The 16688-nt window shown below is 44.4% G+C and overlaps 1 protein-coding gene across 3 annotated transcripts in view; it reads right to left on the bottom strand.

Annotated features, from left to right (window-relative positions):
* Positions 1 to 16688, bottom strand: part of GFRA4 (GDNF family receptor alpha 4) — a 463837-nt gene that overhangs the window by 126079 nt on the left and 321070 nt on the right. For all 3 annotated transcript variants that reach the window (XM_029594092.1, XM_029594101.1, XM_029594083.1), the window contains one exon: positions 10728 to 10808. In XM_029594092.1, coding sequence (XP_029449952.1) covers positions 10728 to 10808 — 81 coding nt within the window. The remainder of the gene's footprint in view (positions 1 to 10727; positions 10809 to 16688) is intronic.

Below are 16688 nucleotides of genomic sequence, written 5' to 3' on the forward strand. Positions count from 1 at the left end.
CAGTCTCTCGTTACCTTTGGATCAGGTTCCACAGTCGTCTGTGTCTTCTGACTGGTCCAGGTCCTCCATGGTCTTCTTCTGCTTTGACGGCTTCATCTCCATGTTCCAGATGTCCTTTGTCCAGGTCTTCAGTCGTCTCCATATTCCGGATGTCCTTCGTCCAGGTCTTTAGTTGTCTCCATATTCCAGATGTCCTTCGTCCAGGTCTTTAGTCATCTCCATGTTCCGGATGTCCTTCGTCCAGGTCTTCAGTTGTCTCCATGTTCCAGATGTTCTTCGTCCAGGTCTTCAGTTGTCTTCAGGTTTCTGATGTCCTCTGTCCCTGTCATCAGATGTCTTTGTGTTCCCGGTGCCTGATGTTCTGGTCTTCTGTTCTCTCGATGTTCCTGATGTCTTTGCCTTCGTCTCTGCCTCCATACCTTGGTTCCCAGATGTCCACCTTCCTGGCGTACCGCTGTTGTGGTCCATGACCAGTCCCACGGGTAGGCTGTGTACGGCGCCTCACGGTACAAGGCCATCCTCATCTCCGCAGCGCAACCCTCTGGAAGACTTCCTGCTTCAGTCCATTGTTTTTAATCCTTGAGACTCGAATCCTGCTTCATTCTTGTCCCAGTCTTCAGAGCCTATTGCAACCCTGCATCCGTTCATGTCAAGTTTCTGTTTGAACCTGCTCTGAGCCTGGTGTGGTCCATGACCAGTCCCATGGGGGGCTGTGTAGGGTGCGTCCCAGGGCAGGCCTCTTCAGGATCTTCGTCATGTCCTGGTTTCAACTTCCACTATTCCTCCTGGAGTCGGCGTCGAGCCCAATGTGGTCCGCGACCAGTCCCGCGGGTGGGCTGTGTAGGGCGAGCTGTGTCACAGTCTTGCACCGGTTCTTGATCCTTGCTTCAGCCCTTATCTACAGTGTCTTGCTTCAGCCCTCGTCTGTGATGTCTTCGCTTCAGTCCTCGTCTGTGATGTCTTCGCTCCAGTCCTAGTCCAAAGTCTTCTGTGTTCTAAGGACTCCGTCTTCCCTCGTCCTCTGTCCGGCCTGCCGCCTATTGCCGTACCCAGTGGCAGGTCCGAAAGGGCTTGGAACGGTCGTAGGACTGTTCATCAATCAACATTGTTTTGTTCGTCATCCTGGGGCGTGCAGGTCCGGTAGAGGGTCAGACCTAGAACTCCTGTTCTTGCTTCAACCTTGTCCTGCTCATGTTACCTGTGCTTGCACCAGCTCACCTCCCGCGGTGTGTCTTGGGGCTCCTCCCTGGGTCATGCCGTGGCCCAAGGGCTCACAACACCTGCTATAGAAACGACCACGCCTCCACGCTTGTAACAGAATCCGAAGGGCCCTATGCCTTGGAGCTTAACAGGATCTGAAGGCCTCCAAGCCCTCGGATCGTAACAAATAAACTAAGAAATATAGTTTGATCCCTTTTATAAGGACAAGAGCAAAGAGAGTGAAAAAAACTTATCAAAACAAGAAGAGAGGAGCTATGTGGATCATCTGAAGCAGACTGATAACGCCACTGTCGTTCCTCATCTTCGGGGTTGAGCAATCCTAATTTCCCTCAGGTAGCTGGGGTTGCGCTTGATCTCCTGTGAGGTGGTACAATTGCAGGAGCCCAGGCAAGTGCGAGACATCAGAAGCAGTGAGACTGGATAACAGAATTCCCAGCTACCTCTGAAAAAGCTCTTAAGCTCAGGCTGTGAACTCGATAGTTTGGCCATTTATATTCTATCTGGGGATCATTATAATCCTTAACTTCTTAAGCGCAAGTTTCTGGTTAATTCGATATGCTAGTGTCTTGCTCATTTTTTAAGAACAGAATATTTTCCTATTTTAAATTTTCTAGGCTAATTGTGATAGTTTTTATTGAAATGAGCTTAATAAATCTCCTAATAATATGTCCATTAATTAAGACAAATGTAGTTGTGATATTCTCTGATAAACTCGGAACAATCATAAAGGTTATAGTTTATATAAGTTATTATACTCCAATTGCCCTACAGATTTCTGGACAATCTTTTGTGTTCACATTATTTTCTGTGGCATGTTTTCCCTTCTAGAATATGCAGGAATTTGCAGCCATGGGCAGAAGATGATTTATTTCAAAATCATTCATGAAAACGTACTGCTTTTTTTTTTTTTTTGTCCTGTTTTTGTCTATACTTAAATCTGACTCAAAGTCTCTGGAATTGATTTTGGGTCATTCTGCAGAGGGCAGAGCTGTGATAATACATAAGTTAGACTGATTTCTACAGTACCACAGCCTCCTCCTTTCATTTTCTACTTTTTTTTCAAAATTTTCTGAATAACATTTGACTATTCAAAGAATCTTTATTGATGCTGTGGCAGAGTACTCTATAGAAACCCTCAGAACACCTTAATAGACTGTTCCCAGCAATCTGGGTCTGATCCACCTTAACAAAGGGCATTCTGGGTTCAGGGTATCTCCTCTGAGCAGGAATAAAACGTAGGCTCAAAGGAGAGCAAAACAGACCCTGGGGAAGATGAGGAGACGGCAGCTCTGCTTGATAAATGCATTTCGTAAGAAATATTGCTGAGGTAAGCTGCTTCTTTGTATCATTGTATGTATAATAAAATTATGCAAGAGAAAACTGGAGTCCACACTATAATCTGTCCTCCAACCAGCCATAGACCGTTCATGTTCTGTGACATATGGTGTCAGTTTGGGGGATATTCTTCAGTAAGTGACCGCACAAGCAGAAATCCAAGCCTCCTAGAAATGTCTGAAAACAGAAGAGTTTATAGAAAGTGTCTGCATTGACAGGAGCTCTGCTTCAAAGTGAAGGAAGAGAGAGGTTTGTTTGGGGTTTTTTTGGAAGAAAGTATTTGCTCTAAGCATCACACAGAGAAACACCCAGTGATAGCAACAGATCAAGGGGGGCTACCCCTGCCTGTCTACTTGGGAAACAAGCAGTAGATAAGGGCCAGACAAGCCAGCAGGTTCTTTTGTTTTTCGATCTTCCTATCCTTGGAGAGATACGTGTAGGGGTTTTTATTTCCTGGGAGAAAGAAGAAAGATAAGCTGGAGGGCTTAAGAGAAGGTCCCACAAAACAGACCGGAAAGTGGTCTGTCAAAGCCAGAAGGCAAAGATAAGCTTTATCTTTGCCTTCGGGCTTAAGAGAAGTGCACAGCAATGTATTTCTGTATTGTGGGACTTCCCCAGTCCCAAGAATCGGCTGAGAGGAAAAACCTGAGACTGGAAGTGTGGCAGATGGAAAGGCAAGCCTGGTTAGTGGAGTCAGTGAAACTGCTTCCAAATCCTGTAGATGCCCAGAGAGAGGAAGGCAGAATTAAATGATGGTAGCTGCTCATTCAACTATAGATTACAGAGGTGATCCAAGGGAGGTGGAGCTAAGGCAAGTCACCAGAGAGAACATTATGGGGCGGATTTTAAAAGGAGCGCAAATAGCCTACTTTTGTTTGCGTTCCAGGCGCAAACAAAAGTACGCTGGATTTTAGTAGATACGCGCGGAGCCGCGCGTATCTGCTAAAAACCTGGATCGGCGCGCGCAAGGCTATGGATTTTGTATAGCCGGCGCGCGCCGAGCCGCGCAGCCTACCCCCATTCCCTCCAAGGCCGCTCCGAAATCGGAGCGGCCTCGGAGGGAACTTTCCTTTGCCCTCCCCTCACCTTCCCCTCCCTTCCCCTACCTAACCCACCCGCCCGGCCCTGTCTAAACCCCCCCCTTACCTTTGTCGGGGGATTTACGCCTCCCAGAGGGAGGCGTAAATCCCCGCGCGCCAGCGGGCCTCTTGCGCGCCGGGCCGCGACCTGGGGGCGGGTACGGAGGGCGCGGCCACGCCCCCGGACCGCCCCGGGCCGTAGCCACGCCCCGTACCCGCCCCCAAAACGCTGCCGACACGCCCCCGAAACGCCGCAACGACCGGGCCCACCCCCGACACGCCCCCCTCGGAGAACCCCAGGACTTACGCGAGTCCCGGGGCTCTGCACGTGCCGGTGAGCCTATGTAAAATAGGCTTCCCGGCGCGCAGGGCCCTGCTCGCCTAAATCCGCCCGGTTTTGGGCGGATTTAGGCGAGCAGGGCTCTGAAAATCCGCCCCTATGTATTGAGTGAACTCGGTCAATATGCTAGGCTGGCCTGAAAGCGGAGGAAGCTACCCTTGGTAAAAAAAGAATTCCCAGTGGGTAAAGCACAAGGCGTTCCATGGTTTGGAGCCCCATAGCCTAAGGCAGGCGGGAGTTAGAATGGGAAAGAGGTTATCCCAAGTTAAGACTGGATCCAAAGGCAAGCCTGGTGGGGTCCTGCTGCAGGATATAGCCCTGGTAGGGGCAGATGCTCAGTTGGGTAAGATTGAGCTGAGGGGGAGGCTATGTGGCAGAGTGACCTTTTGAAACCCTCAGAACACCTTAATAGACTGGTCCCAGAAGTCTGGACCCAGTCCACCTTAACACAGGGCATTCTGGGACCAGTGTGTACAGGAATAAGCTCAGAGGAGAGCAGGAGAGGCCCTGGAGAAGACAAGGGAATGGCAGCTCCATTGAATACTGATAGACGAGTTTGGTAAGAAGTATTGATGAGGTAAGCTGCTTCTTTGTACCATTGTAAGTGTATATAATAAAAGTATGTAAAAGAAAACTGGAGTCCAGAGTAAAATCTGTCCTCTAGCCAGCCATAGATCACTCATGCTCTGTGACAGATACCGTCCTGCCTGTGTCTAGCTCTTTTGTAGTCCCCTCGCCCTCTCAGGCACACAGAGAGTTGCTCAGCTCAGCCTTCATGACTGATAGCCTCTCTCTGAAATGGAGGTGGGGGATGGAGATGGGACTGAGCATGCTCAGGTCAAAACATTGTGAGAATATGCAATTTTTGAGGCATTTAATTGGCAAATAAAATGGTAGGATATGCATTTGTGATTTGCTTGGTTTTGGATCCTGAGGATATGAACCCCATTGTCATGAAATTATGATCTGTATTAAATATTGTGTTTCATAGAGGTGGGCACAATGTATTTTTTAAAATGTCTTCATTAATCTTAAATTGTCAGAATTTTCAGTAATAAGTCATTTACAAATACTGTGAAATAAAGCTGAGGCAGCTTAGATAAATGCATCTTAAAAAAGGAGAACTGTCAAAAAGATATATTTTTATTGTGTTGGACTATCTGTTTAACAACACTGAGGACGTAGAATTGCTAGCTGACAAGACTGGTTTTGAAGCAATCAGAATGAGGATCAGGAATCTTGTCCCTGAGTCACTAGTAAAGTTACTAAGGTTTATGCCATTAAAGACACCTGATATGAAGCTTGATATAGGGATCAGCAATCACACATCTGAGCAATTGGAGTTGCCCAGTACCTTGAAAATGGGTTACTGGAAACAAAGAAGTATTGCTAGCAACTTGACAACAGCTGAGCACCACAAAGGCTGCCCAGCACCTAGCCCCATGCTACGGTACCAGATCTGTAAGTATATAGTGTAACCTCAACTACTTTACTTGCAAATGAGTGCTTTGAACTGAACTGATTGTTTAACCCCTATTATTTTCAGACCAGCATGGGAGCTTGTTCCGCCCTAAAAAGGCTGAGGATTATCTTGGCTCCATGCCTTACCGAGCTTGCTTCTGAGTTAGGAATCCCCGTGGTGAAGGAACCTGTTATCTCTTAGTTCTGCAATTTAAAGAAGCTTTGCTTGGAACTTGACACACAGCAGAGTTCTGTTTATGGACCATATTTAATCTGCTGATTCTTGTGGGATGGAAAAAGTCTGAGACAGATGGCAATTCCTCCAAAGGGGTGAGGGGGTCTAGACTGGTGGGGAATGACAGACACTTAAGAGAGAATTCTGCTTACCTATTTTTCTCTTTTAGTTCCCACACTAGTCTAAACCATTCCACCTCAAAGCTTGGGGGGAGGTGGTGGGATGAAATATATCCTGATGGTCAAGATCAGTGTGGCAACTAGGATAAAATTTAGTTGGCAAGAAGGACCACATTCTGAATTTACTTTTGGAAAATATTTGTTATAAAAGAATGGAGTAAAAAGGAGATCTCCTAATTTCTCTAATCAAAATGTACTATAATTTATATGGGGTGAGAACTTTATTGGTATTGAGAACTGCGATAACACAACTTCTTGGGAAAAATCCCCACTGATTGTCCTGAGGAAACGGGGACATCTGGTCTCTTAATATTGCCATCCATCAGAGAGAGAGCTTTCCTCTGCCTACAGCCCCTCCATGAAAGGCAGTAATAGTGCAGAAAGGCCATAACGCAACACAGAGTTATACATGTGACGTGGACCTTAACTGTCCCCAGGGTAGGTGGTCTCAAAATATGAAGCAGGAAATAAAACCTAAATGCTATTCCATTTCCTTACCTTTTGGAACTTTTGCGGCTTGCTGTTCTCTCTCTTAGCGCCCCGGCACATTGAATGCCACCATTTGGCACAAGAATCACTCATTTCTAAGCCACCTCACTTTTTCTTGAAAGTGACTCTTCTACTCATTCACACCCAGAGGGCTTAGCCGGTCGTTCAAATGCATTTTATCGATTATATTTTGCATATTATATTTTATGCTGCAAGGGATTTCAAACCATGAAAACTTCCTCTTCCCTTATGGCCTCTTCCTAAACCCTTCCCCCTCCATACACACTTTTTCTAGCACAAGCAGAACTTTCCATTAGTGTAGATTTTCTTAGGCACAATTGTTCATGTGCGCACAGAAAATATCTTCAGGGCTGAGTGCAGACGTGTTTCTGAAGTGCTAAAGTGACAAGCACGCAGACTTGATGGTGTAAATTGAAAGAAATACATTTAACCATTTTTAAAAATAGGTTTTTGTGAGCTGATTCTTTTATCAGTCTTAGTTTAGACCAGGGTTGTCCGTCTCCGGTCCTCGAGGGCCACAAACCGGTCTGGTTTTTAGGATATCTCTAAGGAATATACGTGAGACAGATCTGCATCAATTGAGGCAGTGCAAGCAAATGTATCTCATGCATATTCATTAGGGTTACTCTGAAAATTAGATTGGTTTGCGGCCCTCGAGGACTGGAGATGGACAGACACCCATGGTTTAGACCATGGTTTCTCACTCTACATCGAGCCAGTTAGGTTTTCAGGATATCCACAATGAATATGCATCAAATTCATCTGCATACAATGGAGACCATGCATACATATTTATGTCATGCATAGACTTTGTGGATATCCTGAGAAACTGACTGGCTAGGTGTATCCCAAGGACTGGGTTGAGCATCCCTGGTTTAAACAATAACAGCACAATAGCCAGGTTCAGTATTGCTATCTATTATAGACTGTCTCAAGCTGTCTCATTGTAACTGACTTGGATAAGGAACTGTATCCTATAAATACTACAAATTTTAAGGCCAGCATCTGGGATGTATCATTAGCAGGGTGGACAGGACTAACCAGGCAGACGGGAAGGGCCAATTGATCTTCATGTGCTCTCATTTTATATGCCACCATATATCTTCCCACGACTTTGACTTGTTTTATTTTATGGGAATTATTGTACTGTGCTATGTGCCTTGCTTAATGGGGACTGTAATACGTGCCACTTATGTAGGAAAATGAAGTAATTTGTATTATAGTACATAACAGAAGGCATCTTAAGAGCTAGTTTTATAATACACGATTTTAGACAGGAATGGTATCTTACAAAGTGGTTTGTGGGTGCACGCTGGTGCATGTGTGTTGACGTGTCCCCAGGGATGCAGCAATTTTATAACTTGGGTGCCTATATGCGCACATTGTTACATTCGTGGACCCTTGGGCTGGCTAAAAGATGGTGATGCAGCGCTGGAGGAAACCCCACAGCGGAGTCGTAGCCGAGAGGCGGACTTGAAGCAGAGATCCGAGAGTGTCTTCACCACTGGAGAGCCCTTGGGGACTCGAGCCGCTTGGACTTAGGCGCAAGGAAGAAGTCGGAGCCAGGAGACCAACAGGAACTTGACCACTGGAAGTCCGCGATCCCCTGGGAGGAGCCCGCGAGGACCCGAGCCGCTTGGACTTAGGAGCGGTCTCCGGAGGACGAAGGTCGAGAAGAACTCCAAATCAAGGCGGGCTGCAGAGATGCAAGAAGTAGAATCAGGCCAAGGGTCAGGGCAGGTGAAGTCAGAGCCAGGAAGACGATCTGAAGTCAAAGCCAAGAGACGAGCCGAGGTCAGGAGCCTGGAAGATGATCCGAAGTCAAAGCCAGGAGATGAGCCGAGGTCAGGAGCCAGGAAGACGATCCGAAGTCAACGTCAGGAGACGAGCCGAGGTCAGGAGCCAAGAAGACGATCTGAAGTCAAAGCCAGGAGACGAGCTGAGGTCAGGAGCCAGGAAGATGATCCGAATTCAAAGTCAGGAGCAAGTAAGGAGAGGCAGAAGCAGGAACCAGGAACACACAGGATCAAGGACGAAGACAGCAACTAGCCAACCTCAAAGAGGGAACCTCATTGCAAGGCAAAGAAGGAACAGTGAGCACAGTTTAAATACTTGCCAGCATCTGATGTCAGGAGAAGGGCGACTTGAATTTTCCCGCGCTGGTCCCTTTAAATGGGCTGGCTCTGCGCACGTGCATGTCTAAGGCAGCGGAGCCCCATCGGGCAGGACGTTCAGGAGCTTGTCAGCATCTCCCTTGTGTAGATGCTGCCGCAGAAAGGCCATTTTTAAAGATTGTGCCGGCCGTCCATTGCTCCTACCATGTGACAGGGGCTGGCCAATGGCACGGATACCCTGTCACATGCTAAGGGCAAAGGGCCATTGGCGCTATTTTGTTTACTGGCAGCCGATGGCCTGAGAGCGGGAGAACTCTCCCGAGACCCCTACTGGACCACCAGGTACTTAAAAATTTGGGGGGGGGGGATACTAAAGAACTAATTTTAAAGGGTCGGGCTGTGTTTTTGTGCTACTTTTAAGTGCCCTTTATTCCCGCCCCCCCCCCCCCCCCATAACGATAAGAGAACCCATGAAATTAATTGTGGGGTTTCCTATCGCTATCGGGGACCCCCTGATATCTGACGAGATTGAAAATATCATCCAATATTTTCAATCGTCAGATAAACGATTCACATCCCTACTGGTAAGCTATCATTTCTTATCCAGGACTGTTTTTGTCATCTCTCATTTGTTCTTTATAATCTTATGCAGATGATTATACAAATTCCCTACTTAGTTCACATTCAGCTTTCTTTTCATTCCTTCCTTGTCTAACCATGAGGCTTTGTAATGATCTCAATAGCAATTAATATTAGTATGGCTATCTCCCCAACATCCGGCCACCTATGACCCTTGTCTAGCCTGCCAAACAGACCAGGCTATACGAACACTTGTGTTTCTAGTGGGGGCTTCTAGTTTTTACTGTACTTGCATCCTGCTAGACAGACCCACCTACTAGTTGAATTCTTTCATCCCAGTCCAGTGTGGCTGTTGCCATAAATCTAGGCTTCCTAGGTTCCTAGCATAGCCTGCCAGACATACCTGACTACATGAGCACCTGCGTTTCAGCTAGGTTTTCTAGATATTACGATGGCCATACATAGGGCTGGTGCATCCCAATAGGCGAACTAGATGGTCACCTAGGGCACCAGGCATTAGGGGATGGCAAAGAACAGCCATGTGGGGCCGTGAGTGGAGCCCATCCCACTCATAGCCAAGAGTAGAGACTGGGCGGGCTACGATTGGAACCTATCCCACTCATGGCCGAGAGGAGTAGAGACTCAGTGGGCCATGAGCGGCAGAGACTTGGCGGACCGCGAGCAATGTCCATCCTGCTCACAGCCAAGAGAAGCAGTCTCGGCGGGCAATGAGCAGTGTGTATGTATGTGTCTGTGTGTGTGAGTGAGAGAGCAATGGTGTTAGTGAGAGAGGGAGGAAGCCTGTGTAAGGGTGCATGTGTGAATGAGACAAGGAACCCCAAGTTTGTGTAAGAGAGAGGGCCTGACTGAGTGAATGAGGCTGGAGCCAGGGCCTGGGAAGGGGGGTGGGCGCAAGGCAGAAGGTTCGCCTAGGGCGCCTAATACCCTTGCACTGGCCCAACAAGATCCCCTACTTAATCCAGTATCTAGCCCTCCACCCCATGTCTTCCCAACAAGTTGCTCGTTGTTTTTTCCTTATCACTTCACCTCTTGCTTCTGCTCTTGTGGTAGTGAAGGGAGAGTTGTTTGCAGTAGTTTAACATCCCATCCACTTTTCTAGCACTGTTACAGAATATGACAGCAGATAAGGACCATTGGAACCATCTAGTTTGCCCACCCTAACTCCTGGTGCAATGGCACAGACCTCAGTTCTTACTTTCCCCTCACTATTTTGCCACTAGGGATCCTCTGTGCTTTTTTTGAATTCTGTTACTATTTCTGTCTCCACCACCTCCACTGGGAGTCTGTTCCATGCACTCAGCCACCTTTTCAGTAAAGAAATATTATCTGATGTTGCACGTGAATCTACACCCTAGATAAGGTAAGACACTCTTTAATCTTAAGGAGGATAACACACCCTATAACATAGCTTTTATTTGATTTTTTCCAGAGATTATTAGGGCTAGCCCCAGTGTTGAACCAGTAAATTTCAGCTTCCTGAAGCCTTATGTGCTGAACTGATCAAGTCACCTTTAACATAATATCCAAATAACTGAGTAGGAATTAAAGAACAGAAAATTTACCAAAATAAATCTTTTTCTACTGTTAGAGGAACTGAGAATACACTGAACTGTATGTACAGGATATAGTGTACAACAAGCAGCTGAAACTTACCAGCACTGATTGAAGCCAGTCTGACATAATCAAATCCTCTGATGAATGTCTCATAAGGTGAACTTTCCAACACATTCATACCTACAAAAAAAGAACCCCATGAATTTACTCTGAATGTAATGTACATAAATAACATATGTCATTGTACATGTTAATAAGAAACGCCAATAATGCAATACCTCTGCAGTCAGAGGTAAATTGTGCATGGTAATTAATTTATGTATTTGTAGGTCATATTTTGCCTTTTCCTAGGACAAGCACAAGGTGGATTACAAAGAAAGATGCAAACTGCAGTACATTACATATATGGTTGTGTGTGGAGAGAGTGGCATAAAACACACAAATTGGGAATTAAACAGTGCAAAACCATATATACTTGGTGCACACTGATCTCTTAGTATTGGGAAGATACCAAGCAATCAGATGAGCAAACACAGCACATAATAAAGTAGAACATTGTTTCATAGTAAAGGGAGGATACTTAGTAGTAAAATTGGCTGAGATGCTGGATTCAGGGGAAGGTTTGGCAGAACGGCCACATTTTTTTATTTATTTTTTTTTTTTTTTTTAATTCTGAAAGGAACAGTAGCAGGTTTTCTTGCCTACGACCCGTGGGATATTATTCCACAAAGCTGAATGTGAAACAGTTGAATGCATGAAGCCTCATGCAGGCTGGCCTTCCTGTAAATAGTGAAGGGGAGAATAAATAAATGGATCTATTGCGGGGAACTGGAGTTTCCTATTTTATTATTATTTAAATTCTTTTACTATACCGATACTCAAGACGAGGTCTTATCGTACTGGTTTACAATAGAACAGGGGAAACCAATTAACAACTAAGTAGAAGGTAAAGTTACATTAAACAGGGAGCGAAAACATGGGAGATGGAAGACAGGAAAGATTTTTCCTGACTGTTTCCTGAAGTGTATGTGGGCAAGAGTTGAGACAAGTATCATGGTGTTGCTTGATTCAAACTTTTGAAGACAATATAAAGTAATTTAAATTTATCCTGCCCTAAGTGAGGAGTCAGTGGAGCTTATACAGGATAGGATTCATGCGGTCACTGGACTTGGACCTTGCCAGAAGCCTTCTGGCAAGGTCCAAGTCCAGTTTTGCAACAACTGGAGGTTCTTGAGGCCGTGCTGTGGAATATTGTGGTTCAAGGAATTAAAATAGTCAATGTGGCTGATAAAGGAATGAATGATGGTGGCTAGATTGTGGGGTTTTTTTTTAAAGAAGTTATGTATTTGTTAAAGTTGACATGAATAAAAGATTGTGGACTTCACCATAGCTGAGATGTGGGTTTCTATTGAGAGTTGGTGGTCAAGAAGGACTCCCCAGATTAAGTACAGAGTCAGAGGGTTGAAGGGTGACCTCTGAAATGGAGGGTAGGAGTAACAGAGGTGCTCTAGAACAGCTCACCCAAATAAGTTACGATTTGGATAGGGTGAGTTTATTTGTGATCACTGAGCCGTTGGACTACTGATGAAATGTCATTATTGTGATTCAATGTTTTGGCGTTTTAGGTGATGTGTGAGTGGCGCTATGTGGAGAAGGGTATTTTAAGGGTATGCTGAAGTACTGAGTAAAAATTCAAACCATTTGGGTTATTATTTAGATTTTATTATAAATGTGAGGAATGAACCTATATTATGTGTTTTGTTTGCTCTTCATAGATGTCAAGCATGAAGACCCAAATCAAATTACTTTAAATCATCACTTACCGGATTTTACTATGAACTGTAATGGGACAGTCCCGCATGCTTTGAGACGTACCACACACCATCGTCTATCTTTGACAATTTGTATAGTGGAATGTTTGTATATTGGTATAGGCATAACATGTATAACTTTGTGAATTCATTGTTTTAGTCCCCTGAGGAAGCTGTTTTCTACAGCAAAACAAGGGTCCCTTGCAGGGACAAGTTCTTTATATTTGGGACAGTGGTTCTATGAGTTTTGGGAATATATATGTATATATACCAAAGGAGTTAGAATTGTAATGACAGTTTGTCAAGTAGGATTTGTGTATGTTGAATGTGGATATATATGTACACAATTTTTATGTATATATTTAATTAAAAATAATTTTGTATGGTTGGCTCTATCTGATATGGTTATCTTCCTGAGTACAATACAATGTAATTTATTGTAATGTAAGCCACTCCACTAGCTAACCTTGCTTGCAGGAACTCAGTATTTATATAACAGATAAGAAAGCATGCAGAGGCATGACTTTGGCAATGCTTTCCATCATAGATATGTAGAAGGGGTGTGTGAGGTACAGAGGAATGAAGGATGTGGGTGTATGAGGTCGGGTATGTGTGTGTGGAGAGGATGTCTGTGTGTGTTCATAGATGCATGAGTGTGGGTGGTGGAGGTGATTATGTGGGGGAGATAGGGCTGTGTGTAGTCTGGGTGTGTGCAATATGAAGGGTATCTAAGGGGATGGATGTGTGAAAAGTGGGTGAGTTGGAGGTGTGTGGGGTTTGTGGGATGTATTTTTTGAGGGTCTGGCTGTATGTCTGTAGGTTGCAGATATGAGGGAGTGTGGGTGTTTGAGGGTGGGGGTTGTATGTGTGTAAGTTGGATGTATGTGGAGAACTTGTGTTTAGGGGCATGTATGTGGGTGTGTATTAGGGAACGGATGAGTGTTGGGTAGGTTATGTGTATGTGTGGGAGTTATGTGTGTAAGGGGAGTTTTGGGGTATGGGTGTGGTTGGGGCAATTGTGTGGGGGGGGCTGAATTGAGAAGCTTTTCCCTGTCTGTGGGGAGGGGTATAAATGTGGGTGTACTGGGAGCAGGTGTGTGTATGTGCTGTATGTGTAGCTGCATGTTTGTGTGTGTGTGTGTGTGTGTGTGTGTGTGAGGGGGGGGGGAGGTACATATTTGTGTATGTAGTGGGTACATGAGAGATGTATGGTGTACTTTGGAAGTGCCTTTTTGTGCCATCCATTGCTAGTTGCTTTAGTTATTGTCCCTATGTCTCTGCCTCTGCCTGGGTTGCTCTTTGGCAAACTGTTAGAAGGGTGAGGTAGGAGGGGGGTCACATTTAGAATTCTAACAGTTTAAACAGCTTCTAACAGTTTCCCATAGAAAGTAATGGGGATTTTTGGGGGAGAGACAGGGATCTCAGAAAATACTGATCTGATGTTTCTGGTTTTCAAACTCATCCAAGATATTCATATTTTCTTTCTGCATGTCAAATTTGGTGAATTCCCATCTTTATTTGTGTGCCTATAGACAGATTACTGGACTGACAGACAGTGATCCCTTTTATTGAGTTCATTCCAACATTCCATATGTTAGAAAGCATAAAAGGCTCTTTCTTGCTTTTGTTTAATTATTTAAATACATTTCAAAGATGTGCAACTGGTTTGGACATCATGCCTTTATTCCATGGTGAAATCAGCAAATGGAGCACATAGAGTAGTCTCCTGATAACCCTTTTGCAGGTGTGCATAATGTCCTCTGAGGGAGGTAGGGTTGTATAAAAAAAGGGACAATATTAGGGAGGCTGTGAATGAGGCAGAAAATGTAACCCTTGTGGCCAAGAGCAGGGTTAGGTCCATGAGAAAACAAAAAATCTCGAGATATTCTGTCACTTCCATGGCTCAAGAGTTTTGCAAATTTAAGGCGTAAGATTTAGGGCCAGATTTAAGTTTCACACAAAAGCAGGGCCAAAGAAGTGCATGATTTTCCATGTAGAATTTATTTTCCAGAAGCTGAAGAAAATGAAGGGCCTAATTCATCAAGGCATTTTTCCACAGACCCAGAATGAGAGAAATACCTTAGTGCAGGAGTGGCACTGCTCCAGTCCTCAAGAGTCACAAATAGGCTAGGTTTTCAGGATATCCGCAATGAATATGCATGAGATAGATTTGCATGCAATGGAAGCAGTGCATGCAAATCTATCTCATTCATAATCATTGTGGGTATCCTGAAAACCTGGCCTGTTTGTGGCTCTTGAGGACCAGAGTGGCCACCCTTGCCTTAGTTAATTAGGCCCTAAGTGTCTGATTTGCTAAGGCTTTTTTTTTTCTCTTTCTTTGTCTATGGGGAAAAGAAAACAGTAAAATAAACCCTAAATCTCTGGGCAAAAATTGTTCTGTTTCAAAACCATGCATTCACACTGACTTGCAGACTTGCTGCCGATTTTGAAGCTGTATATGAATGGGTAGATATGTCTGAAATTTAAATACAGCTGTAAAAGAATATTGGAATCTGGAGTCCATATCTTATGTATTACTTTATATATCTTTTCATTGTTAGAAGACAAAAGACAATTTCTATTACGATAATCAATCTAAATCAAGTAATGAACATAATAGTAATATAGTAGATGATACCAAAAGAACAGTAACATATTTTTCTTAAATATTTTGAGAAAGTGAATTAACCTCAGAGTTTGCTTGCTCAGGAAAGACCATAAAAATGTATTGCACACCATTTTTTTTACCATAAAAATGTATTGCACACTTGTTTCTAAGGGCCTGATTCACAAAATTCTTTTCCCATAGACTCAGAATGGGAGAAAAGCAGGGAAGGATTTGGTCCACTTCCACCTTGATTCAATGCGGTTGCTATGTCACTCCCCCCCTCCCCCCCCCCCCGGCAAACCTCTGAAAATTGTGCTGCCCCTAGACTTCAGCTTCCAGCTCCATCTGCAATCTCATACTGAAGAATTGTGGGGACAAAGCCTGCGCTCACAGGCTCTGTCGTCTGCCTAGAGGCCCAGAGGAGGTGGGGAAAATGAGTGCAGGCTTAGTCCATATGCTTACTGCACTGTGAGGATCTCAACTGAAGCTGGGAGCAGAGGTCTGGGGGAGGTGCAATGGTGACGGAAGTGGACAGTGCAGAATTGTGGGGTGAGGGAGGGGGCAGGAGATTTTTCACCCCCACATTTTTCAACCTTAGGAACAGGCCTAGTAGGCCTGTACTAAAATCCAGGCCTGGAAAAAAAGCCTTAGTAAATCCACCCTTAAGACTGGATTAGGGATGTCGTAGTTCAAATAAATAAATAGATATTTAAAATTCTCCTCTCCCTGAAAGGTTGTAATCCGACTACTTATTTAAATATACTCTAAACAAATAACCAGATTATTTCTTAGGAGTAAAATTATTCTGGTTGCTTTCCCTCAATACAGAAGGTCTTTGAGAGAAATTCAACATCTCGCTTATTCTTTGAGGAAGCAGTAGAGTTTACTGTTTTCCTTTATGTGCCAATAAAGAAAGCTCTGAGTCTCTACTAAAGGAGCATACCAATTAACTAAGTGGGTAGAGAAAAGAGTCAGATTTAGCTGAGTTATAGCTCCCCTGTGTGGGGAAAATATAGAACTTAGAAACAGAAAAATGACGGCAGAAAAGGACCAACGGTCCATCTAATCTGTCTAGCAAGTTTATGGTAGTTTCTGCTGAGCACTACAAGTTCCCCATTCTTATCAGTTTTCCCCCCATTCTCATCAGTTTCCCAGGCCATCAAAGTCAGCCCTTGTTGGTTGCTGTTAGTCCAGTTCCCTGTTATCTTTTGCCATAGAAGCAGAGAGTAATGTTGGAATTGAGACTAATATTGGAGTTGCATCAAGAGTTTCAGTCTTATTGGTTAAGGGTATTAACAGCTGTATCAGCAAATTAGCCCTATGTTTATTTTTCCCAGACAACAAAATTCAATGTCCTCATTATTTGCTGTCTATAATTAATTCTCTTTTCCTCCTTTCTCCCTGCCATTGGAAGCAGAGAGCAATAATGGAGTTGTGGCTTATTTGTTAAGGGTAATAACTGCCACATCAGCAAGTTACCCCTATGTATTCATTTCTTCTTTTCTATCCTCTAGCCTTTAGGGATCCACAGTGTTTATTCCATGCCCTTTGAAATACTTCACCATTTTTGTCTTCACCACCTCCTCCGGAAGAGCATTCCAGGCATCCACCACCCTCTCTGTGAAGAAATATTCCCTGACA

Source organism: Rhinatrema bivittatum, chromosome 1 (genome assembly GCF_901001135.1).
Source record: "Rhinatrema bivittatum chromosome 1, aRhiBiv1.1, whole genome shotgun sequence".
Classification (NCBI taxonomy): domain Eukaryota; kingdom Metazoa; phylum Chordata; class Amphibia; order Gymnophiona; family Rhinatrematidae; genus Rhinatrema; species Rhinatrema bivittatum.